Here is a 16218-nt window from a genome sequence, read left to right on the forward strand (position 1 = left end):
AATATCAGCAACTCTAGAGCTACAGATTCTCAGTGAGGAAGACTCTTTGGCCCAGTTCCCAACCAGATGGTTAAATATGATATCTTAGTGATTATGTAAGTATACATTTTTGCCTAGGTCCCATCCCTGCATGAAAAAAGGAACATGAAGGACCCTCATGGATTCCACCCTGAAACAGATCTGAATCAAATAAGCTAGGCCAGTCTGAGGGCACTGGGGGAGTTTCTGTAAACAGCCTAAGATTAGCCACTTCCTCCTCCTCCTCTTATAAATTAAATAAAAACCTCTCTTTAGTGGGAGGAAGAGAAAATCTCAGGGACACATTAACCTTTTATATGAGGCTTAATTTTCATATTTAGCTGGAAAAAAATATAGAGTCAGGAACCTTCAGAGCAGAGGTTAAGGCCAGAGTTTGTTTGACTTCTGTGAGTTAAGAATGATTATTTAGCTGTGGGTCAAGCCTGATGTTACCAGGTCTTGACTAGAAAAAAAAGAAAGAAAAGAAAAAAAAAGAGCAAATCTAAAATGGAGCTCCCATAAATAGCAAGGTGTCTATCAATCATATTGGTCAATGCTATTAATTTAGTATTTGAGGATTACTTTTCTACCTGTACTTTACTTACTTTATATTACCCTACAACATGGATCTCCCACTCTAGCCCAGCAGGTCTTTTCTTGTCACTATTATACCAAAAACTGGAAATTTATCACCACACCTACCATTTAACTCTTCCTGTTGTAAATAATAGAAGGGTCAAATAAACTGACAACCAATAAGGAATCTATTGGCCCAATAACTGAAATACTTGGAAGACAGGCTGATTTTAGTCACAGATTAAATTAGGGGCATAGAATATATCTTCAAAGAGTAGGAAAGGGGTTAATGCCATAAAGCAAATCCAGAATAGTCATACTGAAGCAAGAGGTATGTATGCAGGGGTGGCAAAAAATAAACTAGCAAACACATGCATACAGAGGCACACAAATGAATACTTTATCATAACATGTTCTGTGGTCAATCTATAATACTCAGGAATTCCCTTCTCCTTTCTCTTATAAAGTCTATAGCCCTTTAAAATTTCTTTCCTTTTCCATTCTCTTTGGGACATACTGATTAGTTTTCTGAAAGTCTAGAACACATATTCTTTATCATTTATTTTTTCTCTTTGCCATACACTACAGTGAATGGTTGTCTCATTTTTCCCTTGAGTGATCAGTCCCAACTTACAAGCAGTTGTGTGTGCTGTCATAGTTAAATTCTAAAGTCCACTACATGGAAGATAGAAAATCTTTCCCATAAGAAATGATACAATACACGGTTTTAATTTTCCAGGATAGCTTGGCAAGATTTAATTAATTCATCATGTGACTGAGGTATGATATTGAATTTCTAGGTTGACTTTCCAGAGCAAAGCTAAATCCTTTACCATTCTTTAACATCTACCACTTATATAGGAGAGGGAAGAACACTGCTTCCACCTCTTGCCTCATTGGACCCGGGCGGTGGAAAGAGGTCCTGATTTCCAATCATTTGTGATGGCTCCCATATTCTCATGAGGGTCTTCAGCAATATAGATGCTGTAATTAAGCTCCAAAAGGTGGGCTTGAGGGAGATGGCATGGGGCAGAGGATGCAGAATGGAATGTGATATCTGTGGGGTATAAGCAGTATAGTGTGGATGAGAATTAAAATGGCGACCAAGTCAGGATCCGGAAGGGTGAACATTAGAGAGAAACAGTAGGGAAAGAATAACACAAATAAAGAGATATTATGACATAGGAATATAGAATATGAGCTCTAGAAGAGACTCATCTCTAACATAACTTTCAGGAAACTAAGACTAAACTGACATGAGTGTCCATACAATCACTCTATTGCAAAACCTCCACGTAGGCTCTCCTTTTATTCTTGGTTACCTTCTTTTTTCTAACTATTGGCTATTGAATATCTTAATACTGACCACATTCAGGGTAAGTTGAGAACATGAGCCTAAGACAAGGGATGGTCTAATCAGCCATGGGCAAACTACGGCCCGCGGGCCGGATCCGGCCCGTTTGAAATGAATAAAACTAAAAAAAAAAAAGACCCTACCCTTTTATGTAATGATGTTTACTTTGAATTTATATTAGTTCACACAAACACTCCATCCATGCTTTTGTTCCGGCCCTCCGGTCCAGTTTAAAAACCCATTGTGGCCCTCGAGTCAAAAAGTTTGCCCACCCCTGGCTACTGTTGGATACTCATGGATGAAAACGAGGTGAGGGATGCCAGGGATGACAGTGATGTCTGGATGTCGGGGAGAATAGGGTTGTTACTAGCCCAGGCAGTACACACCTGTACACACACACACATTAATGAGTACACTGTATACTCAGTAAGTATTAATTTAAAGAGTGACATCATTAATACTAAGAGTAGATACCATGTTATAGTCTCCTTTTAATTAATTCCTATTCTTGTACAATGTCTTACATTTTAGTAGATCTCACAGTATGTATATTGTTGACCCATGTATAATAAACAGTTTATACACTAAAACTTCCACTAATTCCACTTATTCTCCTCACCATTTTTTGGTAATAAATGGTAACTTATTTTATGGAACTACTAAAACTACTTTTAAAAAATTCATTTTTTAAAGAATCCCTATAATATATGGGAGTTAGATTGTTAAGAATTATTTTGACTTTTAAGGCAAAACAAGCTGAAAAAAAACTAAGCTCTCTGTGGTTATATGTGTGTTCATCAGATATTAGGAAATATGTGGTATTTGTATGTAGAAGTCGGTCTGAAACCCACTCTCATGGCTTTGCTACAGAATTCGGCACTTCTTTAAATACTTTTGCTTTGGGACTTGTGCTATAGAATTAACCAGTTCTTTAAATACTTTTGCTTTGGGACTTGTCTCCATTGTGGCCTTGGAAATGGAGCCTGAAACTTAAATGACTGAAACCAAATGTTCAGTGGAAAGGAAAAACTATGAAACTGAATCATGCTCGCCTACTGTGGAATCTGATACGAATTCTAAAGAAAACATGTACTGGACAGATAAAGAAGAAATATAAGTTCTTCAGTTTCAATGGAAAATAAACCAACAAATGATAAGACCAGGATTCTTATATTACTAAATATATTTAGGCCAATACTCCCAGATCTTTGTCCTTTTTGGAATTTATCATAAATCATTTTCAAGGGAGTTTGGTCTAAAAGTCATGTAGTTGTAAGAATTGGGACTCTCACAGTGATATGTGCATTTAGAAAACACTTTTGGTTTTCAGATTCATTATCTCCTATCTTCATAGCAACACATATTTGGGTTGAGAAGCCAATGGGAGTGATGTATGTAGGCAGACCACTAGAAATTAGATATGGGGAGATATCTCCTATATATTAAGTATCTGTTCTAAATCCATTCCCTGAAAAAGGCATTTTTTCAGACGTTTCTCAATCTCATATTCAACTCTGCAAAGTGGATATCCTACTAAAAATAGACAGGTAAGTATTAAGTAAATTGCACAAGTTCTAAAAATCTACCATGTGTCTGAGCCATAGCTAGAACTATCCTATGATTAAGCCCATGCCATGTTTCTTATCATGATAACCCCTGGGAGCAAGAAGGCTCCTTAGGGTCCGACAATGTAAGATATAGAAAATTATAGATTGACCTCTATATCTAATTATTTACATGATCTTAGTCAAGCTACACAGGCTTCTTGACCTCACATGTTCTTCAGAAGAATCTAGCTCTTCCCATCTATAAGTTCAATTTAGTCAAGTTAATTTAGATAATACATGATTGTCACTGATACATCTGCCTCCTTATTTAATGCATTATTCAAAACTCAGAGTAAATATCTCATTTCTGCAGCTTTGATTACCCGTTTAAAGATGAACACATGGAAGACTTTCCATTACCTAGTTTTATGTGGGATGGGAAGAAAACCATTTGCAACAGCATGGATGGAACTGGAGAGCATTATGCTAAGCAAAATAAGCCAGTAAGAGAAAGATAAATATCACATGATCTCACTCATTTGTGGAATATAATGTCCAACATAAACTTTTGAACAAAGACAGATCCAGAGACAGAGAGGCATCAATCAGACCATCAAACCTCAGAGGGAAGGTAGGGGAGGGTGGGGGTAAGGGGGAGAGATCAACCAAAGGACTTATATGCTAGCACATAGGCCTAACCAATGGACACAGACAACAGGGGGGTGAGGGCCTGAGTGGGGGTGGATGGGGGGTAATGTGGGGATAAAGACACATATGTAATAACTTAATTTTAAAAAATAAAAAATTGAAAAGTTTAATTCCAAGCACTCAATAAAGATCAAGTTTTCCTTGTCCAACTCCTAAAGTAAAATTCCCAACTGCTTCTGAAAACCTGATATTCTGAGATGACTGTTTCATGATGTCATTGCTTAAAACTAACACAGCCTCGTTGCATCCAAGACAAATCGCTGATCTTATCAAAAGCACTGAACACCCACTGCCATCATATATACTTCATATATGCAGGGTTTTACTAATTTCATGGTACCTATTTTAAAGGTATATTTTCCACTTTTAAAAAATATTGGATTTAAAGTGAGGCTGATTAACTACAAGAGAATCTTGAATCTACTGTACTTTAAAAGAAAAATATTTGTAAGCTACAGTAAAGTACATGTTCTATGATTGGCTATAAATTATGGGTAGCATACCTGATTCCATGCTTTAGATGAAAACCCACCCACTACTTAAAAGAGAGCTCCTTGTCAATTGCTTCCCAGAAGGAACTTTATGAATAAAGACTGTGGCTCTATTTCATTATGCCAACCTGAGAATCTCATAAATATTTCACCACAAGGCTTGATTCTTTTTGTATAAAGTATTGGATAAGCCAAGGTATCAATGTCTATTACAAAAAACAAAAACAAAAACAAAAACAAAAAAACAGAGTAATTATTTTCCCATCTGGTATCAGGAAGATATGATACCCAGAAACCTTTAAAATATCTATATAGCTGTGTCTACCTCTATCTCTATCTCTATGCAATTTAGTGAATTGCATTAGGTATTATGCAGTAATGCAATGACCACTTAGCAATATTTCCATCAGCACTCCCTTGTATGTTATCAGAAAGGCCAGTTTTTAATTCATGATTTCGATTATGTACTCAATGTCTAATAGAATATTTTCATCAGGCTTTTAAAGAAATGATAGTTGTTTTAACTTTTCATTTCTGCCAAGGCAGTCAAAGTATGCATATTATATAAACCTAGATTGCTCTTCTTGAGGCAGAATGAGTTGAAGGCCGCTAGGCAGAACCATTAAGAGATCAGAGTTATATTAAAAAATTCCATAAAGGAAGTAAAGGTTTCTATCAACTGGTCCATCTTTGTAAAGTCATATCAGGAATAAGAAATCAAGCTCCTTTCTGTTCACAAAGTACATTATTGGTCCTTTGAAGAATAAAAGAGAGTACAATACATCTCTTATTCTGTGGGAGTTTATTTTCTATTTGATAAATTTACAATGAAATCTACACCTAATATCTAACAGCTAAAAGACTTAACATTAAGATCAAATGCTGAAAATGAACATTTTATATTAATGTAAGTGCCACAGAAATGGGCACTCTTGGCATCCAAATACAGAGAATAGTAGAAGTTTTATATGAAGGATGAGAAGGAAGACTTTTTAGTAGGGTTTAACTGAAACCTGTAAAATTTTATTAACCAATGTCACCCAAAAAATTCAATTAAAAAAGAAAAATATTCAAATAAATAGAAGCTTTTGAATTTGCATTCACCTGAAGGTAATACATAAATATAAAAATGGGAAAATATTCTATGAAGTATACAACTAGATCAATAAACATTATACGAAAGACTACTGAAATAAGCTATAGTTTATTATAGGTTACTATCATCAAAAATTATCTGAGCCCCGGCCAGTTTGCTCAGTTAGTTGGAGCATCCTTCCACACACCAAAAGGTTTCAAGTTCACTCTGGGTCAGGGCATACCTAGGTTGCAGGCTCAATCCCAAGAGGGCCTAGTATTGGAGGCAACAAATCAAAGTTTATCTTAACATTGATTTTTCTCTCTCTCCCTTCATCCTTTCCTCCCTCATATTCCCCCTCATACCCCTCCTCTCTCCCTGCCACCCTCTCTTCTCCTCTCTAAAATTAATAAAAACATATTCTCTGGTGAGGATTAAAAAGATATCTGAAGAGAATGTCATAATGGGAAGATCATTGTACAAAGCCCTTGTCAATGAACCTATCATGACCATTGACAAAAAAAATGATTTTCAAACTTTTCTGCATATGTACATAACACAAAGGACTTTTAAAATCTAGATTTCTTGATTATATATATAAAAGGACTGGAATGGGAACCTGAATCTTTATGTATTGCAAGCATCCTGTTGAGTCTAATGCAAGTGCTTCAAGGGCTATACTTTGGCTTTTGGGATCTACCTTGCTAAAAATCTCTATTCTCCCTGCTCATATGTTCCTGAATAAGATTGGCAGGATGAGTTATTTCAATCATATAACATGGAGACCTTTTTCTTACAATTGAAAGAAAATATACAAAAGGATGTGATACCTCCTGTTTATAGAACCGCCCATATTGTAAAATAAGCCATATATTACAATATAATCTACAAACAACAAATCAGGAAAACTTCTTTTCAAACATTTAAAAATAAATGTGTGCCAAATTCTCTTAGAAGAATTCTGTGGTTGCAAAACAGAATTGATTATTTCTACAAGTACTTTTCATTGGACAAAGATTCACATCTAGTAACATCCAGAGATATAAAGTTTTGCTAACTTTCACATTCATATCACATGGCCTTTTTAAAAAATGAGATAAACAATTAAATCATAATGGAATTTTCTTTTTGAACAATATTTAACATATTTATTACACAGAATTATTCTACACAGCACAATTAATTCATTATCTACATATCATAGCTGTTCATTATAAACAAAACCTGCACAATTTTTTGACAACTGCAAACTATAAGTGTATATCATTATTTACCAAAATTGCAGAACAAGAATGAAAACTGAAATTTTGGATAATAAGTAACACCTGTACGTATCAAAATAGAAATTCTACCCATTGAATTCTATCAATGCTGTCATATATAGAATCTAAGTCAAGTCATATAATTACATAACCAAAATGAATATTCTCTTGTTCTTAACGAGAAGGTAAAAAACACATTATCTTTCATTTAATTATGTAAAATGAAACATAAATAGAAGAATTGAATGGAAGACAGCAGAACTTTTTTCTGTAGTTTATGAATAAAATTCCCAATTTCATCAGTCATCCCAAACAAAACTAAACCTTGAAAATCTTGAGCATTTAAAAAAACCAGTATCAACTTCACTATTAATATTTTTCTGAGTTCACTGAATTTGTTTTCTGACATTTCACTCTATTGGCAAAACCCTCTGTTCTTTTTGTGAAAAATTAGTTATATATTTCTTGAGGAAAAATAAAATAAACTAAAATTAGCATCAGCTACTAGTATACCACCAAAAAGTGACATCAAGATTTCTTTTCTACATTTCTGACATTAAACAAGTAAGTTAAGATACTAAAAAATATCAATCTAAAGTTTAGCTTACCAGCAGGGACAGAATTGGAGTGCTGAAGTTCCAATTGACTAGAATCACCGGAGAGTTCAGTCAAAGAGGTTAAAGTAAAATCTGAGTTTGAAGCATGCTCAAGTCTGAAGCCTTCAGAAGAAAGATAATCCAGTTCAAACTTCACAGTTGACATTGCAAAATTCATTGAGAGCTATGTAAATCAAAGTTCACACTACTGAAATCTAAAAAATCATAGGAGAGAGAAGTATCACTATGTTAGAATCAGTCATAACTCCAGGCTTTGCAGTAATTATTTTCACTTGGACTTCTAAAAAGAAATAAAATAGGCAGAGCTGGTTCTCAGGAGTTTTCTGTACTCACGCCTCTCCCAGGCAACTGACTGTAATAGGATGGATGAATTTTAGAGTTGTTTTTCTTGAAGATACAGTGCTGCCTCTAAGTGACTGCACTAACCCCATCTCAGAGAGGCTGCAGTGAAAAGTAAAATGGGCTTAGTGAAGAGATAGAGAAGGCTGCAGAGAGATGCTTTTATTAACTTGGTATTGTAAGTTCTCATTCACATTCCTGCATACAAAAATCAGCTGGGTGGGGCTAAAGACTCAGAGAGTGCAACTCTATTCCACTGGGCTGCTCATCAGAGGAATGTTTTAATGTGGAGGGAAATTCATCCTAAATGATATTTCCTGGGTCAGGATTATGAGCCTCTAGCCCTGCTGCTTATTGAAAAATGACTATAATTGTGGAGATTGAAAGGTGAATTAAACAAAAAAGCTTCTGCACACCAAAAGAAACAACCAAGAAAATGAAAAGATGACCTATGAAATGGGAGAAAATATTTGAAAATCATATATTTGATAAGGAGTTAATACACAAAATATGTAAGGGCTGCAAAGTAACTCAACAACAAATAAATAAATAATCTGCTTTTAAAAATATAAACAAACAATCTTGCATGTCTCCAAAGAAGACGCACAACTTGTGATCAAGCACATGAAAAACTCAAGGTCATTAATCTGTAGGGAAATGCAAATTAAAACCACAATGAGATATCACCTCACAAGAGTCAGAATGTCTATCATCAAAGAATCAACAAATAACAAGTCCTGGTGAGGATGTGGAGAAAAGGGAACCCTCTTGCACTGTTGGCAGAAATATAAAGTGGTGCAGCCACTGTGGAAAACAGTATGAAGATGCCTCAAAGAACTAAAAATAGAGCTGCCATGTGACCCAACAATTCCACTTCTGAGTATTTATCTTTAAAAAACAAAACACTAATTTAAAAAGGTATATGCACCCTTATGTTCACTGCAGCATTACTTACAATAGCCAAGATATAGAAGCAACCTAGATATCCATTTATAGATGAATGGATAAAGAAGACAAAGAAGATACAATGGAATATTACTCATCAATAAAAAATAATAAAATCTTGCCATTTCTGAAGACATGGATGAACCTAGATGGTATTATGTTAAGTGAAATAAGTCAAAGAGAGACAAATACCATAAAATTTCACTTATATGTGGAATCTAAAAAAGAAAACTAAAACAAATGAATACACAAATATAACAGAAACAGGCCAATAGATATAGAGAACAAGTGTTATTTTCAGCCCCACCTTTCAGACAGATCAATTGTTTTCTTCTGCTTTTGTGTTATTCCTATTTCCTCGTAATGTTATTATGCAAACTTTGATCTTTGCTTAGTGATTATCACACTTATTTGAGTTTAATAAATTGGTACTTTGTCTTCTGTTAACCAGTGCCACCCCAATAAATTTGATTAAAAAGTTAAAAAATAAATAAATATATTGGTACTTTGTCATTTCTCAAAAAGTGCATAGGCATTAGAACCCTTCTACTTACCTCCCTTTATTTGTCTTGTGACTTTTGGGGCTATAACTCTAATATGTATATTTGGTATTTATAAGAAAAATTATCATGGTTTCATTTAGATTTTACTAAAATATTTACTCTGTCCTTGGCTCTTCATTTATTTTTGCAATTTCATGTTTTTCTAGGACAGTGATGGCGAACCTTTTGAGCTCAGCGTGTCAGCATTTTGAAAAACCCTAACTTAACTCTGGTGCCGTGTCACATATAGAAATTTTTTGATATTTGCAACCATAGTAAAACAAAGATTTATATTTTTGATATTTATTTTATATATTTAAATGCCATTTAACAAAGAAAAATCAACCAAAATGATGAGTTCGCTTGTCACCTGACACGCGTGTCATAGGTTCGCCATCACTGTTCTAGGACTTCTCTGAGAAATTCTACTTATTGAGAAAAATCATACATTTAACCTCAATTTTCTTATTGGCATTGTTTATTAGCTATGTCCAGTGAAATTAGCTAATTTGCCTATAATTTCAGAATGAGTTATGATAAAGAAAACCAAGGCAAACTCCAGCTTGAATTCTGAGGTTTTTAGAATCTTCACAGCCAGGGAGGGAACATGCATGAGAATTAAAAGACTTTTTTTACTTGGTTTCCAACTTTAACTATATTTAATGTTATTTTATCTTATGGCTTTTGATCCTGTCTATTGATAAATGATTTTAACCTTATATTCCCTGGTATCATTTTATATACTACCTCACTTATAACAGGTTCACACATTGTATTGAAGTTGCTCAAAACCCTAAAATAAATCAAATTAATTGTACATCCGGATAAATATACCTTCATCCAAAGGCAACAAGTACTGATAGAACACAGTGTTCTGATCTTGTTATATTTACCACTCACATAAATAATGCGTATTTCCAAAGCTCTGGAAATGTGCATTTCTAAATGAGCTGCTGAAAATTCTCTTATGAGAATCAATCTCACACACCAATGTATTTTTTAAAACTCTACATAGATTTAAAAATATTCAATTTAGCACAAGTTTTATTAGAAATAATGGAAAAGTTATTTGAACGCATTAGCTTCACATTCCATCTGATGAACTATAGCCACAAAAATCCTTTTTGTCAGACCACCTCTACACTTATTACATCACATGACTATTATCTTAAACCAAAGATGCATTCTAATACATGAAAGATGATATTTGCTTGTTCCTAAAAAATGAGTTCAGAGCCAATCAATGAAACACTTTTAAGAAAGTACCAAGATAATATCATAATTATATTTCTCAAGAATATAAAGGCTTCATAAAATAAATTTGCAAGAACAAAATAAAAAAGGAAATATTTATTTTTCATGAAATAGAGCACAGAAATAGGTTTGGCCACTTGTGGGGTAGACTTTTAATTCTGCTATAAAAGGCTTACAATTGACTTGGCCCTGGGGCTCAGAGGGTTAAGGATGAATATGCTCTGAAAGTCCCTAGATTCAAGAAATTGCACATTATTTTTTAATGAGATCTTAAACTGCATATCTCAGTAGAGTTACTAAGAGAGATGAAAGTATATCAGAGGAAAACAATCAGAGCTTTGATTGTAATAGTTTGGAGAAACATCCTTGCAAGACTACAGACTTACTTTAATGGTATCTTACTCTAACACATATTGTCATGCTAAACAATAATGGCTTGCAGCAGAGATAAAACCTCCATTTTCCTGACTTTTCATTTCAAATAAGAAGAGAGGCAGCAAAGTAATGGGAAAAGCTGGAACTCTGAATCATGAATCTGGATTCAATCCTGTCTCAGTTATTAAATGCTTACAGTCATCTGTTAAATTTATTTGACATATTTAAATCAGTTTCCTTACGTGTGAAAGCAGAATAATGATATCTATGTCCAGCGGATTGTTTTAAGAATAAATGAAATGATATATGGAAAGCTGCTAGCATTACATTTGGCTCATGACTACCTATTCATTCAACACACTTAAGTGTTTTCAATATACCATTCATTAGTTCATGCATTGTTTGTCAGAATAGTTGGAAAGATAGAATAAAGCAGCAAACCTATGTGACATGAAGAGCAGTAAGCATTATTTGAAAGCATACACACATATTAGGAATAAAGGTAGCATACAATAGAGTGGTCAAGGAAGTGCTCTTGGGAGATGTTGTCTGCATGGGAAGTAAAAGGAAAGAAGGAGTGTGCTTTATGGATATGTGTAGCAAGAAGCTTCCAGGCAAAGAGAATATGTCCATGAATAGGCTTATGTGCTCCATCTGTTTGAGGACAGACAGTAGGTTTAAAGAGGTTCTAATATGTCCCTAGAATGTAAACTGGGAGAGAATATAATAAATAGGACATAGTAAACTCTATAGCTAAAAACAAGGACACTGGGGTCAGACTGTCTTGTATCTGTGTCCTATGTCTACTCTTGGCAAGTCACTTAGCCTTCTGGGTTTAGGTTTCCTCATCTGTCAAGTTGGAACAACTACCCCCTAAGGGTGTTCTGAGAACTAAATGTGTTAATAAATAGTAAGGTACTAGTACATATTAACTATCAAAGAACTGTTATTTTTTAAAATTAATAACCAACATAGAGTCACATGTTCTTCTTATTGAAAACTCAACCTCCATTTTCCTATAATATATTCCAATCAGAATTTTTTGACTTGATAATTTGAAATATGTTTTACTCATGTGAATTCTATTCTGAAAATATGCTTTCCCTCTTCTTATCTTGTTTTACTTTTAGGTTTCTTTTGGAGTTAGCATTTTGTTTCTTTCTGAACTTTAGAAATCTTAAGAACTTTGTTATCTCTTGGACATTAGTGAGCTATACAAATATTCTGAAGATTGATGAATCATAAAATTCAAAGAAGAATCTAAAATTCAAGAACAAATAGTTTTGATGTTTTATTTTGAAAACTGTGACATGGGTTAAATAGTTTTATCTACTTCAAATATGATTGGAATTTGGCATTCAAATAAAATGCAGATCTCATCTCCTATATTAATATCTTTTGTATTTAGACTATATATTTGCTTCTTGCTTTCCCACACAATTTGTTATCCAATCCTGTCAGCAACATAGGGAATTGCATATTATTTATCCCATTTTAAAGATATAGAAACTAAGATTTATACAGAGTAATTTAGAATAACTGTGAAGTTAAATGATAGAGGTAGAATTGAGTCTGAGGCACCTTAAGTCCAACACTTATTCCTTACTATGGTCTGAATATTTGTGTCCCACTAAAAAATATTAACATGTTGAAATCCTAACCCCCAAAACTGATGTTATTAGAAGGTGTGGCCTTTGAGAGGTGCTTAATTCGTAGGGGTAGAGGCCTCAGAAATGGTTTAATGTATTATGAAAGAGGTCCAGGGAGATCTCTAGTCCCTTACACCATATGAGGACACAGGGAAAGTTTGGTACCAAAAAGAGGCCCTTCAATTAACCATGTTGGCCCTTCATTTTGGACGTTCAGCCTCCAGAATGGTGAGAAATTTCTTACATTTATATGTTATGGGGTCTGTGGTATTTTGTCATAGCAGTCTAAACAAACTAAGACAACAAATCAAAAACTACTGTCGCTTTCTGCTTTGCATGCACCCAACCTACCACGGAGGCCATAGTAATAACTTCAGCTCATAGTATTTTTAATAGTCATATAATATACAACTGGATTTTTGTTTAATAGCTCTTTGTCTTAACATATAGGGGTTACTTAGAAATCTTTTATAAACAAATTAAAACATCTGTACTTGAAAAGATTACAGGGTTAAAGCTACACAGATTTAGATTGAAATCTGCTCTTTGACATTTCCTAGATCAGTGATGGCGAACCTATGACACGCGTGTCAGAGGTGACACGCAAACTCATTTTTTGGTTGATTTTTCTTTGTTAAATGACATTTAAATATATAAAATAAATATCAAAAATATAAATCTTTGTTTTACTATGGTTGCAAATATCAAAAAATTTCTATATGTGACACGGCACCAGAGTTAAGTTAGGGTTTTTCAAAATGCTGACACGCTGAGCTCAAAAGGTTCGCCATCACTGTCCTAGATCTATGATACTGAATATGATTGCGAGCCCTTATTATCTTAATCTACTAAATGAGATTAATAATCTCTTTCTACCATGGTCATTATATAGCTTGAATGTGTAGTACAGCAAAAAACAGTTTTCCCTCTACTATTCCGAGTTCTTAGCTGAGAACCCTATAATAAAACTTTAGAAAGAGAAAAACAAAGAAGTTTATTAACATGTATACCTTATGTATTCATGGGAAATAACCAGGGGAAAATGAGTAACTACTCAATGTGGCTTAGAATTCAGGCTTAAATACCATTTTAATAGGGAAAGGGCAGGGAGGATGTAGGCCTCTTAGGGAAGCATATGATGTCTGTCTGAGTGTGGTATAAACTTCTAGACTCAAAAGAATCAATCTTCCCTGGTTGATGAAACTCCCAGGGAGGAATGATGACAATTTAGCTCCTTTTGGAGTACCTTTTGTTAAACAGATAAGGCGTGTTTCAGATAAAGCCTCTCCCTGCATTTGCTGTTTTTCAAAATGCCAACAGTTCAAAATAATCAATATACCAAAGCAACATATTTTGCAGTGATATGGTTTAAAATCCTACAGTCATATGTTTGGGTAGCATATTCTGCTACCCTTCAAATATGTTACCAAGCATGATCTTGGCACATTGAGGCCATTCCGAAGGTGTTAGTATTCCTCACCCCATAAACCCTCACATCTGCTGGAATAAATTGAACAAATAGTGTATGTTAATCTTTTACAACAAAAATAAGTCCATTTTAAATTCATTCCAAAGATCCATTAATGCTCTTGGTTTGTCTTTCAAGTCATTTAGTTTTGAGAAAAGAAAATATGCTTTTCACTCTTAACAACAGATTGTTCTCCATTTTACTTATAATTCAAATTTAAGATTTTCAATTCTTTGTCCATTTAAATAATCTTTATAAATGTTCTCATGAATCTTATCCAAGAACATGCAAGATATTGGAGATGCATGAGAAAGTCTTTATACATTATGTCATCTAGTTACCAGAGAGTTTAATGTATAGGGTAAACAGTGTCTGGTAATTTAAGAAAAGGAAAGTTTATATAGCCTTGGAAGTCATCTGTGGCAGCCATGAGGATGTACCTTGCAGATGTGCAATAATACAAAGGCTGATTAAAAGTGCTAGCTATTGCATTCTAAGATCCACTGCAGTGTTTTTGCCAAGTTACTACTTCCTATGGTTGATTTTAGCCAATGACAGTGTGGCAGGGCTACTAAGGCACACCCACTCCCAGAAGAGTTGGGACTCCTGGAGGACTTTGATCTTTCCCAAAGTTTCATAAACTGTACTGCAGTCTATGACAGTTCTACGCAACCTTCTCTCCCTTTCTTCTTCACAGGGAGCTGAATTTGCTTCACACTCTACTACTCTCCCAGGCTTTCTAGGCACCTTCCCTATTTTCTTTCCAACAGGCATTTACCTAATAAAATGCTTGCATATTTAACCCTGTTTGTTGACTGAAAAGTAAACAAGAAGAGCAACTAGGTGTTCTAGGAACTAATACAAAACACAAAATAATTGAAAATATTTAGCTATCATCTACCAGTAAACTATGCCAAAAGAATCCTTCCAGAAAGTGAACTTGAATATATATATATATTTTAATATATTTTATTGATTTTTTTTTTACAGAGAGGAAGGGAGAGGAATAGAGAGTTAGAAACATTGATGAGAGAGAAACATCAATCAGCTGCCTCCTGCACACCCCCTACTGGGGATGTGCCTGCAACCAAGGTACATGCCCTTGACCAGAATCAAACCTGGGACCCTTCAGTCCGCAGGCCGATGCTCTATCCACTGAGCCAAACCGGTTAGGGCGAACTTGAATATATTTTAAAAGACTTTAAAAATATCTTAAAATCTTGAGGGCAAAAATTGTGGATCTCAAAGTCGGAAAGACTGAATTTGAATTAAAGCCCTGCTACTTATGGGCATATACATGCAAAATTAGGTAAGATACTTAAACCTTTTGAGACTCATTTCCCTTTTATACAAAATAGGAATGATAATAAATATTGATGTAGCTATCACCAGTAAAAATGCTTTCCCAGTACCCTTGCTTTGTTATAACCTAGATCTTGAATCCAGTGACTCCATCTAGATTTGCTGCTTTTATAGTGTCACCTGATCCATTATCTCCCATCTTTACTTCTGTACTTTTGGACTCAAGGCTTAATACTGCTTCTCTTATTATTTAAGCCAAGATTTGCACTGATCCAATATATTCCATCTGCTTCTGACTGATCTATGTAGAGAAAATTTTAAAATCTGTCATTCTCTTCTGGTACCCAGTCACAGACTAAATGAAAGTGTTTCCCCCTGCCCGCGGGTTTTCTTCAGCTCTCAGACGGAAAAAGAATAAAGAGAAGACTTCAAAGGGAAAGGCAGAGTCATAGGTAGGCTCCAAAACTAGAAAGACTGTGATGCAGTATGATGTACCTTCTGTAAAGATTTAGAGAATTCACTGACATCAAGGGAGATATAAACACTACTGCTAAAGCCTCCATGCCCACCTGCATTTCTTGAATACATTACATGCTCTGACTGTGACTTTCTAATCCCTTACAGATAATTCATGTCAACATCCTTATTTTATGCCCTATAAAGTGGCTTTAGTCTTCTTAGTTCTTGGTGTTAAGC

At 34.5% G+C, this 16218-nt stretch overlaps 1 protein-coding gene across 1 annotated transcript in view; it reads right to left on the reverse strand.

Moving 5' to 3' along the window:
- Nucleotides 1-7805, reverse strand: part of ANO3 (anoctamin 3) — a 263819-nt gene extending 256014 nt beyond the window's left edge. The window contains exon 1 of the mRNA XM_070428141.1: nucleotides 7640-7805. Coding sequence (XP_070284242.1) covers nucleotides 7640-7805 — 166 coding nt within the window. The remainder of the gene's footprint in view (nucleotides 1-7639) is intronic.
- Between the last annotated feature and the right edge of the window lie 8413 nt (nucleotides 7806-16218).

Source organism: Myotis yumanensis, unplaced genomic scaffold (genome assembly GCF_028538775.1).
Source record: "Myotis yumanensis isolate MYYU_CA2020_CCGP unplaced genomic scaffold, mMyoYum1.0.hap1 SCAF_10, whole genome shotgun sequence".
In the NCBI taxonomy this organism is placed as follows: Eukaryota; Metazoa; Chordata; class Mammalia; order Chiroptera; family Vespertilionidae; genus Myotis; species Myotis yumanensis.